Source organism: Sinohyriopsis cumingii, chromosome 14, assembly GCF_028554795.1.
Source record: "Sinohyriopsis cumingii isolate HCF-2022 chromosome 14, ASM2855479v2, whole genome shotgun sequence".
NCBI lineage: Eukaryota > Metazoa > Mollusca > Bivalvia > Unionida > Unionidae > Sinohyriopsis > Sinohyriopsis cumingii.
The window spans coordinates 39,529,801-39,554,909 of NC_142974.1; the positions used below are offsets into that span (position 1 = coordinate 39,529,801).

Genomic DNA, 25,109 nt, shown 5'->3' on the forward strand with positions numbered 1-25,109 from the left:
CATTGCTGACTGCGTGCCCGAAGCTATCTAAATTTTAAATCGTCCTTCTACGGTGTTACGATTACTACCGTAAGAGACACGTGACATACACATTCAAACTGGTATCAGAAATATCTAACATACACAGAAATGTTCGATTTCAATGTTGAACAAATTTAATTTAGTTTGGATTTACGGTATTTGTTAAATGTAAAAAAAGGCAAATATGAGCGGCCTATTCTAATGTTGCAGAGGTTACATTCTTGTTTTGAATTTAACTTCTTTTTTGGGCACGAAATGTTGACAAACCTAATGGGTGCGTTCTGTTTCTGAGTTTAACTCACCAACAACAAGTAAGCCTCACTGTCACACATTGCATGCTACAGAAGTTAACTTATAATTTTACATTTATTTTAAAACCCAATGTTTGCTACATTTGTAATGCAAAGTTTAGAAAAAAAATATATGCAAATTAAAAAACACATTGCCGCTAAATTGTATTCAGTTACTATCACAAATTTATAGTCGATCAACCAGTTTAGGTGATTTCCTTTATGCCTGCAAATTATCAGTCTAGAAGTTAAGGTAACTTGTGGTCATAAAACAAACAGGATCAACAACAATAATTTCCATACTACAGGACACCTCAGCATTTATTTACCAAGACCTGTTTTTTTTTTTTTTTTTTTTTTTTTTTTTTGTAATTATAATGAAATATCGCAAACAAGGGGAAAACATAACTCACCAATTGTTAGAAATCATTCATTCCTGTCTGCTTTCCTAAGATTAGACATGTTACGAGTCTATGCTCGTAAAATAAGCAGCATAAAAGTGTGAAAGACAAAATGCGCTGTAAAATTCAAAAAATAATTTATTTCCCTTGAATGCAAAGTGAAAATGACAACAAAGAACTTACAGTATTGTGAATAAAATCCCAAAATATTTCAAAAATTACAGAAACAAGTTCTAATAATTTAAAGGCCTGTATAAAATTCAGTAAAAGTACCAAGGAAATTCCAAAACCGAAGGCGACGAGTTGTAAGTTATAGCTATTAGAGTGTTGATGTGTCAACAGTCTTTTGCTGAATGACAGTACTGAGACTCCAGGTTTGAATTTTGTATAAATTGCAATGAATGTCTTTATCCAAGAATTTTATCGGAGCACTTTTTTATTTCCAGAGAAAATATCACTTGAATTCAATAATTTAAAGAAAATAAAATTCAGTTCAACTTGTCACATCGTAATGCAACTTGAAAGTGCCAGATTTTACAGTACGAACGATCAAGTCGTCACAACTGCAAGATTATATAGTTCTTAACTTGACCTCAGGTCACAGTTAGCTTTTTCTAAAACAATATTACCTAAGGGAAAATAAGTTCAAAACCATAACCTAGAAAATTCACTTTGGAAAGTCCAAACGTTTGACCTAAATCAACATATTAACTTATTATATTAATAAAGATCTTTATATTTAAGCCCGTAAACATAGAGAATAATGAAGTTATATGTTAGTTGTTTATATATAACGAAATAAAAAAAAATCAATCAGGTCAAGCATATTAACTCAATGTTCAACAAGGTCATGTCAAGCATACAATGTTACATTACAATAAATGTAATACAATAAAAGAAATTTAAACAAACCAACAAATAATTAAATTAAATATACATTAAAAAAGTATGTAAAATACAATTTACAGAGGATGTGTGTATACAAGGCTTCCCCAAAACTTTCATGTTCTTATTGCAGCATCATGTCATTAAAATTTATTTGGCAACTAAATATTTCATCCAATTACTACTAACAACAATGCAAGTGTGTTGAGGTACATAACTCTTCAATTACTTGCTTCTGGTCATGCTCAGGTTAGCTCCCCTGTTTGTACAATCTACAGAATGCTTAGTTTTCGGTGAAAAGTACAGCAGCTACGTCTAAAGTAACCCTCCACTCCTACTTCCTTCCTCTTTAAGTCTATATCAGTAGTACATGTGTGTCTAAAGTGACCCTCGCTCTCTACTTCCTTTCTCTTTAAGTCCATATCTGTACAGCAGCTATGTCTAAAGTGACACTCGACCCCTACTTCCTTTCTCTTTAATTTTAAGCCCACATCACCTAGCGCATTACAAAATAACAGCTCGTGGTCAAAACAAATTGATTTAACTCATTTGTGTGCTATTTTCACCAACTTTTGAGCTTAAACATTTCTAAATCGTTCAATTACAATCCTGATTGATTTGATAGGAATACACGACATCGCACAAGTATAGGGGGTATTGGGGTAACTGGTCCTTATGATAACAAACCATGACATAACACCAGAATAGGTCTAACAGTGCATTTTGATATGAATACATGACATCACACTAGTATAGGTCTAACTGGTACTTTTGATAATAATACATGACATTGCATCAGTATAGGTCTAACTGGGCCTTTTGATAATAATACATGACATCACACTAGTATAGGTCTAACTGGTACTTTTGATAATAATACATGACATCACATCAGTATAGGTCTAACTGGTACTTTTGATAATAATACATGACATCGCATCAGTATAGGTCTAACTGGGCCTTTTGATAATAATACATGACATCACATCAGTATAGGTCTAACTGGTACTTTTGATAAGATTACATGACATCGCATCAGTATAGGTCTAACTGGGCCTTTTGATAATAATACATGACATCACATCAGTATAGGTCTAACTGGGCCTTTTGATAATAATACATGACATCACATCAGTATAGGTCTAACTGGGCCTTTTGATAATAATACATGACATCACATCAGTATAGGTCTAACTGGGCCTTTTGATAATAATACATGACATCACATCAGTATAGGTCTAACTGGTACTTATGATAACAATACATGACATCGCATCAGTATAGGTCTAACTGGGCCTTTTGATAATAATACATGACATCACATCAGTATAGGTCTAACTGGGCCTTTTGATAATAATACATGACATCGCATCAGTATAGGTCTAACTGGGCCTTTTGATAATAATACATGACATCGCATCAGTATAGGTCTAACTGGGCCTTTTGATAATAATACATGACATCGCATCAGTATAGGTCTAACTGGGCCTTTTGATAATAATACATGACATCGCATCAGTATAGGTCTAACTGGGCCTTTTGATAATAATACCTGACATCACATCAGTATAGGTCTAACTGGGCCTTTTGATAATAATACATGACATCACATCAGTATAGGTCTAACTGGGCCTTTTGATAATAATACATGACATCACATCAGTATAGGTCTAACTGGTACTTATGATAACAATACATGACATCGCATCAGTATAGGTCTAACTGGGCCTTTTGATAATAATACATGACATCACATCAGTATAGGTCTAACTGGGCCTTTTGATAATAATACATGACATCACATCAGTATAGGTCTAACTGGGCCTTTTGATAATAATACATGACATCACATCAGTATAGGTCTAACTGGTCCTTTTGATAATAATACATGACACTGCATCAGTATAGGTCTAACTGGGCCTTTTGATAATAATACATGACATCACATCAGTATAGGTCTAATTGGGCCTTTTGATAATAACACATGACATCACATCAGTATAGGTCTAACTGGGCCTTTTGATAATAATACATGACATCGCACCAGAATAGGTCTAACAGTGCATTTTGATAAGAATACATGACAGCACACTAGTATAGGTCTAACTGGGCCTTTTGATAATAATACATGACATCACCAGGAAACCTTTGTCAGAGAGAAACTGGGGAATGCATTGAAAACAAAAAATCTTAGACGATATCCTTTGGGTCTCGTTCCTGTCTTTAAATTTCACCGTTGGATGTGAAGGTTAATTAGAATCATATCTTTTAAATAAAGAACAATCACCACCATTGAAGTACATGGTAATTACGATCAAATTCAAGAAATGTATAGGTTTTCCATGGTGATCTCACACACACTCATTGCCATGTGTGTATTATATCCTTTCCTAACCTAATTGTTTTTAGCTGACCTGTTTTCCCACCTGACCTTCTTTGTTTTTACCCCAGACAGGTAGATGCTGGACCACAGAGTCTTAAAAAAGAAACTGAAGTTGACTTAACATATATGAATAATATAAAGATTAACTTGAGAAAAGCTTCCAAGTGTAACAGGAAGAAGCCGAGATGGGTTGGGATTTAACGAAAGCAGTGAAAGCAATCTCATCAATGAGAAGTTTATTTAGGATTTATCCAGGCTTTGAATGAATTTGACACCAAACATGTACGTATAAAAACCAACGATTGGTTTAACAGAATGAAGCGCTCTGAGTTATAAAAGGATATAAGGAAACGATATCTTTCCAAAAGTGAACTTTTCACAGAATTAACTTCACCGAGTAATCAAATGAGAATTATAGCATTGAACTTATGAACATACATGAGTGAAATATAGATCACCATGGATAATCAATGTAGTGAAATATAGATCACCATCGATGATCAATGTAAACAATTTTACACACATATGAACAGTGCATGCTTCTTTCGCTAAGTGTGGTCAATATAATTTATAGAAACACAAGCAAAATGGCTGTGCAACTGATCATAAAGCGACAATGAATTATTTATTTACTCAATATTGTGATCTTAAATAACATAGCTTCAAAAATGGAACACAATCGTGGAATAGGTTGGAGACCTTTTCGAAATGGGGATGTTGGTGGGATTGCTATGTCAATTTTTAAACCGAAATGAGTCTGCTTGTTACTAATGCAGTAGGGATGGCCACTTTGTTAGCATTTATACACGCATACAATGACCAAACGGAGAGTATTTTATACACTCGGAATCTGTCACAAGTTTGCAGATGTGAGAAGACAATACGTAACTACCTGTAACTTGCTGAACATTTCCTTATTCCTTCCGAGACGCAGTTTGCTTTCATTGTCTACTTTGCCACATCGTCTGCATTTACTTGTTTTCGCACTGTTTATTTTCCAGATATCTAATCAACCTTTGCCTTTCAATTTCTCTAAAGAAATGAGACAAACATCAATTAGAATAAATACTCTTTGCAAATCCTCAATCGGATTTTAATGGATGAAAAACCGTGTTGATATTGGCCCGTCCATTGCTACAAGAAAAAAAAACACGAATAATACACATGCTAAGTGCAAACATTTAAGCTAGTATACATAAGCAGCCTTTTAGACACTTCGTCATTGTCAAAGCAGAAAGGGTAGTCTCAAATATCCTAGTCACATCACAATCTTCAGATTGGTACCATGCTCAGATCGTCGACATAGGATTGTCATACAGTAGGCATGCCACCGGATATGGTGTGGTGACGATACAGTAGGCTATAGAACACAATTAATTTTACTACATGTTCTCTACATTTGTTTCTCAGTACTGACCTTTCCACAGTGTGACAATCAATACAAATCACATGCTAATCTAAAATACCTTCAAAGGTGATTTCACTGTGAAGTCTTGTCAAAGGTTGACTTGTTCTTTTTTGAGATGCTGGACTGTCAACAGAGCAGCATGTAAACAGAACACAGATTTCAATTCCAGATCATCACCAAGGCCTTATTACTCATTTTGCACTGTTGCCGAAATACACCCGGACAACCACACCCTGAGCTCATATTCTTAAGAATAAACAATTACCTTTAAATCCATACCAAACATACATAAAAAGACTCTTCTATCACTACCAAAATGAGAGAGAAAAAAATGTTTTAAAAAAGGACTGGAACTACATTTGTGGGTACTGAACTCGAAGTACTAATCGTGACCCAATTCCAGTAGAGAAATCAAATGATTAGGAATGGTGTGCAAGACTAGCTTTGACAGCGGCGATAACACACATGGGAAAGGTCATGAAAGGAATAAAATTGTACACAAATGAAGTGACAGTGAAGAGAGAGGCGGTACAGTCAAGCAGCAGGAGGATTGGGAAATGGAACCGTTACAAAGACCTAAACATATCGTAAACACTTAAAAACTTAAAATTCTGGTATCTAGAGAAATACCAGTTGCATTCTGAATCAACTTTTATATAGTGAATTAGCAACATAAGAAAAACTTCAGGCATCCTGTTTCTTCCCGGTCATTCTCTAAATATTATTGTGTTTTGCTTCTTCAAATATAAAATGAGATACAAAATATCATTCTGAAGAAAACTTTATCAGTCAAGATATTACTATTATTGTTCCGTCAAGAGATTACTATGGTAATCAAATTTTCCCAATGTAAGAATCACTCTTGCTAAACAAATGTCTCTGCCATGATATTGCTATCGCTAGTGAAGTTTCTCCGCCACGATATTTCCATCACTAATCGTTTTTTTTTTAGTCAAGAGATTACTACCCTTAATGAATGCTTTCCTGGTCAAAAGATGACTATCACTAATAAAATTATTTGTTCCAGTCAAAACATTGCTATCATTAATCATATGTTCTCCTCTAATAGACTACTATCGCTAATTAAATTATTTGTTCAAGCGGCGAGAATCGATCTTGAACATATTCCATATCAGTCGGTCCATCTTTTTGAGACCTAGAATGGTGGCTTTGTTTTTCTAATGAACCTCAAAGGTTTTGACAGGTTATGTGTGATCTCACCTCTTTATGTAAACCAGGTGCAATTACAACAAATGCATCACTATGATTCAGCCCTAGCAGTTACATCCTAGCTCAATCAGTTCTAGTTTTTAAACAAAAAATACTTGCTACAGATTCATTTAGGAAAATCTAAAAAAATGGGAGGCTATAAGATAATGGATTGGCGGGACAGCTATACATTACCAGAAGAGGCATGGGAAGAATTCTGCTTCCCAGCATATTTTGGTTCCTTTCCTTGAGAATCTTTTTAATTTTATTTTGGTTTTTTTTTTTGTTGAGACCCTCAAGATGACAATTTAACATCGAGTCAGTGGTGGATGCAATAGATGCAAAAAAAGCCCAATCTGATGCCATCATGAATTTCCAGGAATCCAGCGCTACTGTTACTAAACAGGTATAACCTTGGTTACCATGTACATGAAATATTGTATCTGAATGATAATTGTGAACAATTGTTTGGTCTTGCTGACATAAAAAGATACGAAGTTTCTACAATTAAAACGTTTATCCCACTGTCAAGAAACATATGCTGTGTGCATGTGTGTGTACACTCATGTGTGTGAGTGTTTCATCCAACCAATTCATGCTCCACAATCACCAAACTGATCTAACAGTTGCTGCAATTGTCCAGTTGTACAGCAGTCTCATGCAGTGATGTGCACCAATCAAGAATCACAGTTAATGTGATGATCACGAATAAAGTATTACAGTTGTGATGATCACCAATCAAGTATCATCATTAACGCGATCACCGATTTGAGTATCACAATTGCTATAATGATCACTATTAATGTATCACAGGTACTATGATCACTAATTGATGACAACAGTTGCTATGATGATCACCAATCATGTATCATTTCTGTGATCACCAATCAAGTATCACATTTACTGTCAATCAAGCAACACATTCATGATCAATAAAAGACTTCTTATCATACCCAGTTGGTCCTTAATGAAAATGGTGCCAATCTGATGTCCACTATATTTTGATCTTGCCAATTCCCTTGGGTTTTCTCCAGAGGACTTGTGATATCTACTTGGTCCAAAATAAAAATCATACCACATGGACATCCAATATCGTCTCCATAGTGGCCATCATGAAAATTTACATTGTGTTATTACTACTTCTACGGAATGGATGATCCTAAAGGAAAATGGTTTAAGTCTGATGACTATTATAGCTACCATGGCAGTCAGCTTGAAAACCAAGAATTACCAAAGTTCCTGAATGGAAATCATATCAGCATAGGGGTCTTCATTAAGAGACTTTGTATTATGTCTAGTTTGTCCTAGCTGAAAAAGGTGGTACTCAGACATGGCAACAGAGGTGTCCAGCTGGAAAATCTTGTCACTTCTCATCTTGATTTGAAAGTCATATAGGCATGGGATTTTCACCAGAATATTTCCTATGATGTCTTATTTGACTTAAAAAGGTTTATGTTTCAACACCCATGGTGGCCATCTTGAAACTCTTGTTATCACTACTCCATCATAATTTATGTTGATATTGACGCAGTGTCTTTGCCAACATACTTCTTATGATGTCTGTTTTGTGTTAAATAAAGAATGGTGCACTGTAGACATCAATATGGTAGCTGCAATCAACATACTGGAAATTTTGTCATTATGTTGGCACTGGGTTGTCACTAAAAGTCATAAAATGGGGTTTAATTTTCCCTGTATGAAAATCGTGCTTTCTTACACCCAGTATGGTCACTACAATGGCTTTATTGACAATCTTGTCACTGAAAACTTCACCGTTTGAACACTTCTTTGTAAATTCTTTAACATTCATTTTGGGCAGCATAGTGTCAGTTCAATCATCAATGCTTCTTGCTTTGTGTACTAGGCACAGTAGTCATCACGTCTGCATTAGATTACCTCAGAGATGTCATTCATTCCAGATTTTTTAGCATTATTACAGATATTAAGTTCTGCACATCTGTCAGCTTAAGTGTGTTGGTTGCGTATGGCCTTGTTCCAACATAAAAAAATTGTTATGCTGGTTCTATGTCATTTTCAGTGCCAGATATAACCACGAATTACAGAAGGACAGACAGATGTACCAGGTCAACAATCCAGAGGTTGCTGTTGGTGTTTCTGATGACCAGGGATTAGTCGTCGTGCAAATCAACCAGTTGAAACTGATCACTAACAAACTTTAGAATGCATACAACGGAATTGATGTTGGCTGGATAGACAAACCACGTATGGAATCATTTCACTATCACTTTCACTTTATTTAAAATTGAACCACGTTACTGCGTGTACTTACATATAAGTAAGGCCCAACTGCAAACTTTGTAAAACATCAATACTCCGTACAAAACCTACACTGGTTACATTACTTGTGCGACAAGGAACACAAATGGATTCAGCACGCCCCAAATGGAGGGGGCAAAAAGACCATCAGAACGTATTCGGTAGATGGCTGGGACTTAGAAAACCCCAAGATTGTGTACGAGTTTAATGGCTGCTTATTTCATGGATGTCCTGTCTGCAACCCTGAAGGTGGCACTAAAAGTCACTTTTTACAACAGACCATGGAAGACTTATACCAGACCACTTGTCAGCAATGCCAAAGTTAGAACATAAGGATACCAAGTGGTGGAAATGTGGGAACACGAGTACGATCACCATTTGAAAACTGATCCAGAGTTTAAACGCATCGTGGAAAGTTACAAGTTGATGGACCTTCTGAACCCGAGGGACAGTTTGTACGGAGGAAGGACAAATGCCACATGTTTGCTGTACCATGCTGACGAAGAGAAAGGAGAAGAAATCAAATAGTTGGACGTGAGTTCCCTGTATCCTTACATGTCCAAATATAGTCTCTTTCCTGCGGGGCACCCGCAATTGTTGACGGAACACACTAACCTGGACCACATTCGACAAAACGAAGGCTTGATTTAATGTAAAGTCTTGCCTCCCATGGACTTGTACCATCACGTGTTACCTCACCATTGCCAAGGAAATCTGTTGTTTCCCCTGTGCCGTACTTGTGCCGACATGTGCAATCAAGACCAACCTTGTCAGGACACCCAGGAAGCGCCATGACGGGGACATGGGTCAGTGTGGAATTGTTCAAAGGTCTAAACCTGGGATACCAACTGTTAGAAGTGTATGAAATTTACCACTTTCCCAAGACACAACAATACCACAAGGGTGACCCAACTCAGAAAGGCATTTTCGCAGACTACATGGATGCCTTTTTGAAACTGAAACAAGAAGCCAGTGGCTATCCTTCTTGGTGTCACACACCTGAAGACAAAAGACATTCAAACAGAATTACTGGTAACAAGAAGACATCACTTTAGACCAAACTGAGAAAAATGAAGGCAGATGATCGTTTGCAAAAGTGATGTGAAATTGCTTGTAGGGTAAAATGGTACAATGACCATGTTTCCTCAAGACGGAGTATTTGACAGAACCTTCCCAGTACTTCCATATGATTCATGACAAAGCCATATACATGAAACATGTGGACACCCTTCCTGAGGATTTGATCTTAGTCAATTACGAAAAAGATGGTATCCTGGTGGAGTAGAAATCTGTCACACTATGGAGTGCCAGACCTCAGACAGATTCAGCGGGATATCACTCCGATATAAACACCTATCCTGTAATTAAATACCCCTCCAATGGAATTGTGTGCTTAGGTGAGTGTTAGTTTGGGTGAGTGTTAATTTGGGTGAGTGTTAATTTCTACTTGTTGACTTGAGTTGGTTTCCCAGTCCTTTACTTCAAACGGAATAGACAAAAGTGCTCACGTATCAAAACCAGCTGATGTGTGTCACTATTCATGGCATGGGTTCAATGTGTGTCATTACTCATGGCATGGGTTCAATGTCTGTCACTATTCATGGCATGGGTTCAATGTATGTCACTACTCATGGCATGGATTCAATGTGTATCACTTCTCATGGCATGGGTTCAATGTGTGTCATTACTCATGGCATGGGTTCAATGTCTGTCACTATTCATGGCATGGGTTCAATGTATGTCACTACTCATGGCATGGATTCAATGTGTATCACTTCTCATGGCATGGGTTCAATGTGTGTCATTACTCATGGCATGGGTTCAATGTCTGTCACTATTCATGGCATGGGTTCAATGTATGTCACTACTCATGGCATGGATTCAATGTGTATCACTTCTCATGGCATGGGTTCAATGTGTGTCATTACTCATGGCATGGGTTCAATGTCTGTCACTATTCATGGCATGGGTTCAATGTATGTCACTACTCATGGCATGGATTCTATGTGTATCACTTCTCATGGCATGGGTTCAATGTGTGTCATTACTCATGACATGGGTTCAATGTCTGTCACTACTCATGGCATGGGTTTAATGTGTGTCATTACTCATGGCATGGGTTCAATGTGCGTCATTACTCATGGCATGGGTTCAATGTATGTCACTACTCATGACATGGGATCAATGTCATTACTCATGGCATGAGTTCAAAGTCTGTCATTACACATGGCATGGGTTCAATGTCTGTCATTACTCATGGCATATGTTCAGTTTCTGCTTGTATGAATAAACCTAGCTGATATTAGAAGGGCACTGTACTCTGGTGTCTTGCCTGTCATATTATGATGGCACTGTACTCTGGTGTCTTGCCTGTCATATTAGGAGGGCACTGTACTCTGGTGTCCTGTCCTTCTTTCTGGATGCATCTAAAATATCCAGTTAGTAAATACATGGCATATGATATCATTCTACTATGGGGCATCAACTTTGCAACATTTAACCAATATATGCAACATTTACTGCAAAAAAAGCAATTAATATCATGCTTTTATATAATAAAAGAAGATTCAAACTACAACCACATGACAGAAGAATAACATAGGCAATACAGTTTATTTAGTGTAACAGCTGCTTTGGTTGGTAAATACTGAATACAACCATTTGGGACATGTCTCTAACTGAAAACATTCAGCAAACAGCATGGACCCTGATCTCCCAGCATACAGGGGATTATGCATGTGGGCACTGAACCTTGGGTTTGAGATTCATGTAAAAAAAAGTTATAAAACTATTAAGTCAAACCCAGACATTATGTATATCTCTATAGGCCAAACACTCACAGCTTTTTCTTTATAAAGAAGCACAGAAAGAATATATACAAAGAGATACCCTTTATCTAGGTCAGATCAATTAAACACACACACACACACACACACACACACGCATCATCCTCGTTATAAGTCATCTCACTATAAAGTAGCCTCATTTACAAAGCAGGTCATGGATCACAAAGAAATTTTTTTAGTAATAATATGTATAAAATATACATTTATCAGACAACCTCATATTTATGACAAATAAAGTACCTGAATATCATGATGACCTAATATAATCAGTCCCATTGTGCATCCCATAACCAGTGTTATAGTTAGGGGACACTATGCAATCATATATACATACATATTGTATACTTATGAGACAGGGAGTACTGTGCTATCATATACACTGTTGACTTACAAAGAGAGAGCGAGAGAGAAAGAGAGATTTATGATTTACACAGAAGAAATGTAAGACTGAATAGATGTGTTGACAAGATTTATAAACATTTAAAGCCAACTTAGCTGTTCTTTCAGGAAACTAAGATGGTAAACACAAAAAATAAAAAAATAAAAACGTAAAGCCAACTAAACAGTCCCATTATTATCAAGAAAAAACACCAGCAAAAAAGACTAAAAATGTAAAACTGTAAAAGGAGAAATATATTAGTGAGATTCTACTGAATAAGTACCTAAAATACAATGAAGAGTCACTTCAGTAAGATGCTTTAGAGGTAATTTTTAATAAAGATGTAGCTCAGAGATCCAGACTGAAATTCATCATTTATATCAATGTGAATTTCATCCCCTTCCATGATATCAAAGCGGCTCATTGGCAGAGAATCAAGTCGCAGCTCCTGCAATTCTGGCTCATTCTGCTTGTCATGGTGTGGACCACACAGCTTGTGATACAGTCTGATGGCTTTCAAACTAATGGGAAAAAAAACCAACAAAGAATTTTAATTTTCATATATCACTGTTGCCTGTTTTTTTAATTAATAAACCAATTACCACTTAATTGATAAACCAATTGCCACATTTAAGTAATTCATAACCTCAAAAAGGGTACATCTTGCAACTAAACATTCAAATTACCAGTACCAAAGCAGCACAACTTTTATGGCTATATTAAACCTTTCTGGCTTGATCTTTATATAATTACATTTGCACATTTTAATTCTGTTTAAGGAACTAAACATTAAAGATTGCCAAGCTTTCTTTCTCCCTTACTCCTCCTTTTTTTTTAAATCAAACCAGAATTTAGGTATTTACCATACAGAAAATTTTAATCAAGTTGTTTACTCCCTTTGTCTTCTATTATTATTACCCCACACTTTCCTAAACAAAACTGGAATGATGGTATCCTGACTAACTGGATGTGTGTGTGTGTGTGTGTGTGTGTTTCTGAAAGGATGTGCATTTATGCCTGACAGGATGTGCATGTATGCTTGAATGGACATGTGTGTATACCTGACTGGACATGCATGTATGCCTGATTGGATCTGAGTTTATATCTGACAATATGTGTGTGCATGCCTGATTGGATGTGTGTGTATGCCTGATTGGATGTGTGTGTATGACTGACAAGACATATGTATTCATACAAGAGTGACATTGTGCATCTCATATGTAATTCCAGATAAGAACTTGAAACACTGTAACATGAATGGAGATGGTTTGTGGATATGAATACTAATAGAATTTTATTCCATGCAGATTTGAACCATTTGCAGAAATATATGATTGTGTGTAACAGTGTGCATGGATAACTGAAACATGAGAGGATACTGTTGTTTTCACTGCAAACTAAAACTTATTATTTGAATATTTGTAAAAATAATTGGTTTGTACTTCGGCATCAAATTGGTACAATGGTAACATGCAAGCCTTTCATCTCTATGGTCTCTAGTTAAATCCCCAGTCAGAATTACATGCAAGGATAAATGGCTGCCCATGCAAAATAGTGGTTTTCTCTGAACATAAAACTCATGAGCTAGTCTGAAACTGAGTTTTCGCTATGAGCCAATCAGAAATAAGAATCTAAGATTAAGTTTCCACATTGAGCCAAGCAGAAACAAGAGTCTGAAACTGAGTTTAAAGTATGAGCCAAGAAGAAAAAAAGTTTTTCAAATGTAACATCATTGGTGATTGGCTGATACAACAGTTTTATAAGAATAACACTGGTATTTTAGAAAAGTATCATGTGAGAATGTGGGTGAACCTACATTAAAAAGAGTTGTTATTGTGCTTCCCCTCCAAAGATCAATTGAAATTTAACATATTTATTTTCTTTTATGCTATAGCCAATACAAATTTAAAGGCCTGTGCTAACTAGACACACAAATAAACAAGTCCTTATGGAATACACACTACTCTAAAATTTATAATGTGTCCATTAATAAGTCCATGTATATCATGATACAATATCACACCAATTTTCATGGTATTTCAACAGTTTGTAATAAATTCACTGTCAATACAGAGACAGAAAGGTCCAATATTTTAAAATGTGGACAAGTCTTACAATGCTGAAGAAACACAAACACTTCTTTAACAAGACACATGGTTTACTTATGGTACCAATACACTTCTTTAACAAGACACATGGTCTAGTCATGGTACTAAGACACTTCTTTAACAAGACACATGGTCTAGTCATGGTACTAAGACACTTCTTTAACAAGACACATGGTCTAGTCATGGTACTAAGACACTTCTTTAACAAGACACATGGTCTAGTCATGGTACTAAGACACTTCTTTAACAAGACACATGGTCTCATCAAGGTAACAAGATGCTTCTGTGGAAAAACACATGGACTAGTCATTTTACTAAGACATTTCTAAACAAGACACAAGATCTAGTCATGGTACCAAGACATTTCTTAACAAGACACATAGTATAGTCAAGGTGCAAGAGCATATCAAAATTTCATGAAAACATCTGAAGTGGTAAGGGCAAATATAAATACAATATCATTTTCAAACAAGGGAGATAACTTTAAATAAGTAATCTAAATAAGCTTAATCTGATGGGATGTCAATTCTTGTCAGGATACAAATGCAAAAATCTTTCATGAATATATTTGAAACATCTGGGAAGACATCTGCTGTCCAGAATCTAAAAAGAGATAAATGGGCACAAGGTTTGGTAAAAGTGATGTAAACTGGGAAAATGCTGATCCGACGGTCCATTATGTATCAGAACCCTGTCTAGTCAAGTTTCATGAAGAAACTTCAACTAAGTAGATGCAAAGTGTAAATACAATCTGAAAAAATACTGGTGGATAATTCTAAAAGTAATAAACAAAGCCAAATTTTATATGGGACACCAACTCTTAGGGCCCCGAATGGTCGAGTGGTCTAAAGCGCTCGCCGTTATGGATCACTGCCATCTCACCTCTGTCTGCGTGGGTTCGAGTCTTGGATTTGGCCAATGTAGGTATTTGAGAAAGCTTGCCAGTAGCTTCTCGTTGGTCTGTGGTTCTTTCCATGGTTTTCCCAGGTTCTTCCTCCACCATTAATACTGGCTGCCATGTATAGCCTATCTTGTGCTGAAAAATGGCATTAAACCCAACAACAACAACAACAACTCTTGCATTAATACAAATAGATGTAAAGATTCAATAAGGCACATCAAATGATTTATTATCTCGAAAAACGTTGTAATAACAATGGGAATATTTCTTACTATGCTGATCTGCATTTATATTTATAGGACAAATGTTATGTCATGATGAGAAAGCCTAAAAGCTTCACGAGTATATCTCAGAGTTCAAGAGATACTAGCCAACAAAATCATTATGGACAGATGGATTTACAAGCTGCTCAGATTATTTTTAATGGACATATATCACATTAAAAGACCAAGCTTATAGTTTCCTCAAGGTATCTCAAAGGTTTCAGGATATATTCAGTTTTACTGGTTTAAACGCAATGGCTAAAAAAAAACATTATTGCCCACCACAAACTGGTTGTGCTGATGTCACATGGCCCAAAAGACAGCCGTACCAGTTTACTGGGAGTGGGGAGGTTCATATAAACCTCATATTAATAAAATACAGCTGAATCAATGCTTCAACCAGATCCTTTCCCTCTGCCAAGTAACAATGAGTCAGGGAGTGTGGATTACTAAGCCAAATAACAATGATAACATAGCCAGTCAGGGAGTGTGGATTACTAAACAATTCCAGCAGATGGGAGTACAGGCATCCACTTTCCTTCATGCAGTATTTTCCCAACTCAAACATATGGCCCCTTCCACTCCCCCACCCTTGAAAAAAAACTTCACCTACAAGACATATAATTATCAACCAACAGGAAATGCTGTGGAATGATCTGTCTTGCTTCATATGTGCATAATCCAAAAGCTTAAGATAGCAACTTTAGCATGAAAAGTAGGTCAACTCAAGAACAGTTGAGTTTTTATGGGTGTCAAGTGTCAAAGTTTAATCTTATGAACACCCATGTGACTTTGGAAACCAGGACAATCTGCTACATGTAAATCTAGGATGTGCAACCTGTGGTTAGCAATCTGGTCTTATATGACATATGCAACCTATGGTCAGCAATCTGGTTTTATCTGGCATGTGCAACCTAGGGTCAGTAATCTGGTGTTATCTGGCATGTGCAACCTAGGGTCAGTAATCTGGTGTTATCTGGCATGTGCAACCTAGGGTCAGTAATCTGGTGTTATCTGGCATGTGCAACCTAGGGTCAGTAATCTGGTGCTATCTGGCATGTGCAACCTAGGGTCAGTAATCTGGTGTTATCTGGCATGTGCAACCTAGGGTCAGTAATCTGGTTTTATCTGGCATGTGCAACCTAGAGTCAGTAATCTGGTGTTATCTGGCATGTGCAACCTATGGTCAGTAATTTGGTGTTATCTGGCATGTGCATCCTAGGGTCAGTAATCTCAGTGTTTCCCTTTACGCACATCTGTGCGTCAGGGATGCACGCTGGAGAAAATTGATGCACACATTTTGTAGCCGTGCGTTTTTTGACGCAAGGGATTCGCATAATGCAATCAGGATTTTTTATTTAATATCCAATGCGTTGGACGAAGGGTGGCATCGTGTATACTTCAAGCATAAGCATTGACTGGTTCCCCGCTTTGTTTACTCCCTGTGTTGGGCTCCTCTATTTGTATAGCGGAGTGGAACGCAGGGAACATACAAAATAAGGAACCAGACTAGCATAGGCAATGTTATGACGGAGTAGCTTCCCCTAATCTCGCGAACTCTCAAGCGATTTCCATTTAGCTCAGCAAGATGTTATCTTGATGTTTACCCTCAATGCTTGTTGCACTAGAAAGTGATCTCCAGATTAAAACGTTGTGCACTAAAAATCATTAGCAAAGAAGCAGAACACAAAAGAGTAACTGTGGATCTAACTTTAATGAAAAATGGAGAAAATAATTCCCTTGACTGGAATATGGCACATCCATTAGGATTACCGGTGTGACTTCTGATAGCGTGATTGCGAAGACTGCAGAAGTGAATAATCCTTTCGTGACAAGGTTTAAGAATTTTAACAAATCTGCTCTCGTTCGCCACAAGATATCTGGAGAACACATTATAACCCAAGACATTCTTTCACAACAAAGAGATCAGTAAGCTTGCCGAGACAAATGCCTTTTTTTGGATTACACAGTCAGGGGGTCATTGGAGATTTTGTTGGTTTTTAACTTTGCTGCAATTAAAGAAAGACCTTAAAGTTCAAGTGTAACTTATTAAAAACAAGATGAATCATTAGCCTCCTTGATTTTTGGATAAATTTGTTCTAGGACGAAGTACAATGAAACCGATTATAGTACACATTTTAGGACAGGCAGTAAATTGACTGCCATTCGGTTAAAGATTTATTAGGCTTTTTGTATTGGCTTGTATGTAATAAGATTATAAGGAGACTGTTAAAATTACGATTTTAAAAGAAAAATTAACTAATAAAATTATTCTTTGAATGGACAATGCATTTGTTAACTGTGTATATTGGTTTGTTTGCATGTTTAGAGAGAGAGAGAGAGAGAGTATGTTGTGCAAGTGGCAATATCCTATTTCAAGCTGAAAAAGTATGAGTCATATGAAAATTTGTCAGTATATTTTTGACACCCACATTTTTTATTTGACCCCCAGTTCTGACACCAAGGTTTTTTTTTTACCCTCAGTTTTACACCCCTGGGGGATACACTGAATCTGGTTTTATCTGGCATGTGCAACCTAAGGTCAGTAATCTGGTGTTATCTGGCATGTGCAACCTAGGGTCAGTAATCTGGTTTTATCGGGTATGTGCAACCTATGGTCAGTAATCTGGTTGTATCTGCTAATTGCATCATAGTGTGGACTTTCAGCCTTTGAGAAAGCTGCACATGCATGATAGAAATGTAACAAAAAATAATTAAAAAATAAAAAGAAGATATGCAACTGTGCATGATGTACAAGTATGTAATTTTATGTGCAAGCACCGTCTGTATATGGTGATTTCAAATGAGGACGAAACCATCAAACTTAGTGCATATACAAAAGTGTATAGATCACTATGACCTAATTTTATTGAGAGTAGTAACCTCCAAGGTCAATGCACTGTTTGGGAACAACCTAGCTGGACTGGTAAGTAGTGACATGGAATTTTACACATGCAATACAATCCAGTCTGATGTACCTTCATACCCGAGAGTTTGTGGCATACTTTGCCAATGTAATGACAATATGCTGGATAAATTTATAAAATGGTTCAAAACTCCTTTACTCACACCTCACATCTAAAACTGAGCTGCAAACATTTAAAATAAAACAAATGTTTACAAGTTATATACTTAATGTGTCTCCCCTACTCACCCTATCCAGGCAAACATATAAAGTGTCTAATGTCTCTGTGCAGGCATTATGCAAATTATGTCTGACTTGAGAAGGATGTCCAAGAAGCAGGTAAGGTTAGTCATTTCATGCACAAAAAAATTATTTTCAGTTTAAATCGTACAGCCTGTTTTAATATTGCTGTCTTTCATAATTCAATCAATCACCCCTACCCCAATAAATACCACTAAAATGGAAAGGGAACATGTTACCATTGATAACAACATATTCTTATCAGGTACAATGTTCTCTTTACATCCTGCAAGCCAGGTATGTGTTTCTTCTACTATCTTTCTCTTCAACTGAGCTAGCAAAGACAGCAGTCCAATAATTTTAGTCACAGTTCTAGTTGCCTTGACCATGTTTAAAGGATTTTACCTGTGTTACCATTATCTTTCATTTTGATACATATTTTACAGACACTAATATCGTTACATTTTATATTTTATCTTACCCTGCTTCAAGTTTGCATTTATTTGGAAAGATTCATCTTTGTATTTTTGTTTTTATTGGCTTGAGCTTTACCTTTATTTGGCACCATATTTTGCTAAGATTCCAGTAAATATACTATCTGCATTATATGTGCTGGGTGTGCCATTTTCCTTTTGAAGCAAACTTGTATGAAACTGATATGACAATTATAGAAGAACTTTTTTACTTGAAGAAATTAAAATAACACATATAGTAAATGAAAATAAATAAAAGAAGACACCTCAGCTTTTCTAAGCGATTTCAAGTCCAGGTTCCTTAATGAACAATGCTATTCCAACATAAAAACCATCAGGAACGTGCCATAGAAGAGTATGTAACTTGCTGTAGAATAATATAAAACTCAGAATGTGCTTAGGAAACATGAATTGCTCTCCAGAGTTAATTAAATGCATAATTAGTTAGACTTCTGGATAGACAGATGGACAGATGAGGGTACCACTTCATTCCGTACAAATCTAATGGAGGAAAATAACAACATTGTAAACCTCTGGTATTACTAATTAGAAGGCAACTGTTCATGTTCTGATCTCCATCAGGTTCTATCAATGTTGTTAGCAATAAACTAAAAAATCTGTGTCTCTCAAACTGCTCCAATTGTGTCCCAATATGGAAAAAAATCTGTTCCAAGGTGAGAGAATATCAAGATACTTTTGTGTATAACCTATAAAAAATTACCAGCATACAAATGTTAAAACATGAAAAAGATTGATTTTAGCAAGCATGTGCATTTATTTAGTTCCTACCTTGCATACAAACATAATCTTTCAGCTATCAAAAGCTTTAGTCTGCCTACTGGCTGAACCACATGGACTTTCTCTGTAAATACAGTCTTTGAATGGAAAACAAAGTTCAAGGTTGCCCATTCCTGGAATCGAGCTCCAAGGTCAATATCAACTAAGGGCTTCAAGACTCCTGATGTAGAGAAAAATGGAGAAATATAATAGAAATGTAAAGCAAAATGCTGATCCATCAATAAAATGTAATACTGAAAACCACTATTTATCAACTTTATATCGGGTGTTCAAGAGAAAAATGCTTTGAAACGAGTCTCCTTAAACCTAGTTTTGAAGTTTAACATCAGTATGTAACTGCTAAGATACTGCCTTTTGAATTTACAGTGCTCCCTACAACATTACCAGCCATCCTTCATAGCAATTAAGTTTCATGTAAAAAGTGGTTTGCAAACATTATTGTTGAACCTAGAATAAATGCAATCCTCCTTTTTTATGACCTGCATAAAAATTACCAAAAAATATTGATTGTTGTTGTTGTTGTTGTTGTTGTGGGGTTTAACGCCATTTTTCAGCACAAGATAGGCTATACATGGCGGCCAGTATTAATGGTGGAGGAAGAACCCGGGAAAACCCCGGAAAGAACCACCGCCAAAAAATACTGAGCAAGATCTGTACATGTACATTTAAAAGATGCCTTATTTTGGTGTTGGTCAATGTAGGGTCACCCCAGTCATCTACAGTGCTGTAATTTATTCCAGGGCAACCACAGATACTCAAATTCTTCAATTTTGCACAGATAAAATTTAGTCAACTTTTGGGTGTCCATTGATTTCTCAAAAATGTTGTTACAGTTATGACCATGAAACACCAGATTTTTTTGTTGCAATTCAACGGAATGCTAGCATGTTATCAATTCACTTGTTTTCATGTCAAAACTTTAGGGTTTTTAAGAAGAAGAAAAAAACATTTTTGTTAAACTTGCACTTTACAAGTAAAGCCATAAAATCCAGGAAAATTGGCAACCTACATACAATTGTGATTCTCTTTATTATCATGTATGTGTTTTTAACAGATAATGGAATTTAGTATTTTAATACTAAATATGTTTGAATAAACATTAATTATTGCTATCATCATAATAATGCTCCATTGGCCCAGTGATTCGAGCATCCGCCTCAAAAGCTTCAAGCTGTGAGTTCGAACCCTGGCCGAGTCATACCAAAGACTTACAAAAATGGTACTAACAGCTGCCTCGCTAGACACTCAGCATTAACAGGTTAGTGTTAGGATTGGTCGGCCTGGTGTCAGGATAATGTGACTGGGTGGGACATCATACCATGTCTGCGGCATGATGCCCCAGTGCTAGACATCACTATGAACTGCCACACTGCAGACATCATAGCAATATGACTGAAAAAGTGTTAAAGCTACGTTAAAAATCCTAATCACACACACACACATGCTATCTTCATATAATGTGCACTGTTATACTCTCCGTAAGAGGGCCTCAAGGTAGAATAGTCCTTGACTAATGAGTCACCCTCTATAAAGCATTATTATTATTATAATTTTTATTATTATTATTATTATCATTATTAGATTATACCAATATATGCATTTGTTGAGTTCAAAACAATGTTTTATGGAGCTATTAAATAATGGCCAGAATGAAGCTGAGATTTATACCTGTATTTCCCAGTTCAAAAGAAATAACGTACTAAGAGACAAGAACGAATACTTTTAATTTATTTCAAATCATGATCTAAAAATATCCCTATGTGATTACAATATGATTAACATACCTAAAATCTCTAAGAGCAATAAGTTGTATTACTGTTGAGTTGTGACCTGTTTAACAAATCTCAGTTCATACCAAATGATATGAAATTCTAACAGATTCACATTATTACAGTACATACATCAGAATTTATCTTAATGTGTCCAAGATTTATTTATAACTTTATTAATGGCTCCATCATCACAACCTTGGACAATTTAAAGGGAAGATGAACGAAAACAACCAAAACAAGAGAAACCAAATATTTACATATATTTTAAGCAAGACCATAGGTCATGTGTAACAGTAATGTATATGTAATGGTCAGAACAGTACCATGCTTATCCTGCAGTTCATAAAAGCGACTTGGTTTGTCCTCCTTGTCTGAGAAATAGCGAAGAAAATGTCTCTCTGCCTTGTCTCTTTCCATCTGCGTTACCTCACTTCCATTTAGAACCTTAATATTAGGCAGGCTGTAAATACCATAATAAACAAATTTACAAAATGTAGTAATATAGCTTTACCAAAAAATTATATGAGTCTGAAAAACTGTTGCAAAGTTGACTACACTTCTACCAGCTTAATAAAATATACATGTACATGTACGAACTATCCCATCAATCACATCTGAATAACACAATTTAGTTTTTAGGGCTATCCAAGTTACCCTAGTTACTATAAATGATGTGACTTTTATAGCTTAATTTATACTGCATATTGCCATATTACATACTACAACTGGTAACACCATCATCATCACCGCTTTGGACAATTTAAAGGCAAGATGAATGAAAACAACCAAAACAAGAGAAACCAAATATTTACATATATTTTAAGCAAGACCATTATGGTCATGTGTAACACTGATGTATATAACGGCCAAAACAATACCATGCTTCTCCTACAGTTCATAAAAAGGCATGGTTTCTCCTCCTTGTCTGAAAAATACAAGAAAACGTATCTCTGTCTTGTTACCAGTTGCAGTATGTAATATGGGACTAGTCCCTACCTGGCCATCTCTTCCCTGGAACAGTGATTAAGGGCAATAAATTAGCTTTTTTTGCATATTTAATGTGTTTACGAACTATAGCTGCAAATATAAGTTTGATCAAATAATATTTGAAGATGTCCCATTCAGTGAAACTGCAGTACATTTAACCTCTGATCTCCCTCCTCCACCATCTTCCACCCTGGGGATCGCAGGGAAGGGATCCAATATTAAATTTGACCCTCATGAAAATGGTTACAGTATCAACAGGAAAAGACGAACTTAAGTGATGATTATGAGTTAATAATGCAACAGAAATACTGAAGGCAACACAATATCCAACATGCTAAAGTGTTGGGATGAATGTTTTGCTACAGGATTGTGCAGTAAACTCAATATAAAGTGATTTTGAAAACTTAGAGCAACGTAAACAATTACCTTGCAATGAACAGTTTTCTCGTCTCTTCTGGAGACAGGTCTGAGGCAATCAACACATTCTGTAGACAAACATCAAGTATTATCAGTAAATTTATTAACTAGAACAGTGAACAGGGCTAGATACATCTTGAGCTTGGAGCCGGGTGTGGGTTAGTGTGTGTGTATATATATATATATATATATATATATATATATATAGAACATTTAAAGTTGATTTCACTGCAAACTCAAAAAGAATGTTGAACACATGGTGTAAATTTGTATGCTTTACAAAGCAGATAAGTCAGAAAACATCTAAATGTGTAATAATTAATTAATGACAAAACAGCATTCTATAACTAATTTACTTACCGGTAATTATATTTGGTATTTACATTTGTGTACAATTTAACAGTAACTTTTATTTACACTGGATGAAAGGCAAGAAGTATTTAATACTCATTTGAATAATGTTACCTGTCCTCCACAGTAAGTCATGTGTGCATCCTTACGTCTGTAGCTATACAATGAATTAGCCATTTTATACTCACTAAAATAATGTTACCTGTCCTCCGTAGTAAGTCATTTGTGTATCATTATGTCAGTAGCTATACAATGATGTGGCCATTTAATGCTAAATAAAATATATAAGTTCTATTCAAATCCTAAAAACAGACAGTACTGCTTTCAGGTCTGGGTCAACCAGAACCCTTGGTTGGGCTACTGCATGCTCAGTAGAGCTAATCCTGCTTGGAGCCCGGAGGCAACCAAAATGATAGGTGTGGGCTAAAGTATGTCGAATACATGTAGTCCGGCTTTGAGCCCAGATGTAACCAGAGAGCTTGGTTTTGGCTATTGATTGTTGAATAAAGGAAGTCTTGCTGGAGGTCAAGGGGGCAACATAATGAATGGTAAGGGTTACTATATTTTGAATTCACTTGTACATGCTGAATGACATGCTGTCTTGTACATGCTTGAATGACACACTCTCTTGCGTATTCTTGAATGACACACTCCTTTACATGCCTAAAAGATACTCTTGTACATGTCTAAATGACACACTCTATTACATGCCTAAATGACACACTCTTGTATATGCCTGAATGACATGCTCTCTTATACATGCCTAAAAGATGCACTCTCTTGGGTATACCTGAATGACACTCTATCTTACATGTCTGAATGACACACTCTCTTACATGCCTGAATGACACACTCTCTTTTACATGTCTGAATAGCAAAATCTCTTGTAAATGCTTGAATTACACTCTCTCTTGAACAACTTTGAATGACATAACCTCTTGTACTTGAATGAATGACACAATTTCGTATGTATGCCTGAATAAATTGCTCTACTGTATATTCCTGAATGACACATTCTATTGTACATGCCTGAATAACACACTGTCTCGTGTATGCCTGAATGAATTGATCTCTTGTATAATCTTGAATAACACACTATCTTGTACATGCCTGAATGACACTCTTTTGTATATTCATGAATGACAGATTATCTTGTACATGCCTGAATGACACACTCTATTGTACATGCATGAATGACATTCTTGTTCATACCTAAATGACAGTCTCTTGTATATGCATGAGTGACAGATGTTTTAGTACATGCCTGAATGACACATTCTCATATATTCCTGAATGACACACTTATGTACATGCCTGAATGACACAATCTCTGAATGACACACTCTTGTACATGCCTGAATGACACTCTCTCTTGTACATGCCTGAATCACACACTCTCTGTACAGGCCTGAATGACAATGTCTTGTACATGCCTGAATAACACTTTATTGCATGCCTGAATGACAATCTTGTACATACCTAAATAATACACCCATGTACATGCCTGAATGATCCTCTATCTTGTACATGCCTGAATGACATACATTTTTCTATACACCTGAATAAAACACTCTCTTGTATATGCCTGAATGACACTCTCTCTTGTACATGCCTGACTGACACTCTCTGTAAATGCCTGAATGACACACTCTCTGTACATGCCTGAATGACAGTCTTGTACATTCCTGAATGACACACTGTCTTGTATACGTCTGACTGAGACTCTCTCTTGTACATGTCTGAATGGCAAGCTCTCTTGTACATGCTCGAGTGATACACTCTTTTGTGCACACCT

At 36.1% G+C, this 25,109-nt stretch overlaps 1 protein-coding gene across 2 annotated transcripts in view; it reads right to left on the reverse strand.

Annotated features, from left to right (window-relative positions):
- Nucleotides 1–832: 832 nt before the first annotated feature.
- LOC149783615 (uncharacterized) overlaps nucleotides 833–25,109 on the reverse strand; it is a 47,414-nt gene continuing 23,137 nt past the window's right edge. Inside the window, exons 6-10 of one of the 2 annotated variants that reach the window (XM_089931867.1) lie at nucleotides 22,973–23,031; nucleotides 21,883–22,019; nucleotides 19,779–19,947; nucleotides 12,383–12,620; nucleotides 833–5,012 (exon numbers count right to left, since the gene is read on the reverse strand). In XM_089931867.1, the coding sequence (XP_089787993.1) occupies nucleotides 12,419–12,620; nucleotides 19,779–19,947; nucleotides 21,883–22,019; nucleotides 22,973–23,031 (567 nt within the window). In that variant the 3' untranslated portion in view covers nucleotides 833–5,012; nucleotides 12,383–12,418. Of the gene's footprint in view, nucleotides 12,621–19,778; nucleotides 19,948–21,882; nucleotides 22,020–22,972; nucleotides 23,032–25,109 lie in introns of both variants that reach the window. The other variant, XM_089931866.1, reaches the window with a different exon arrangement.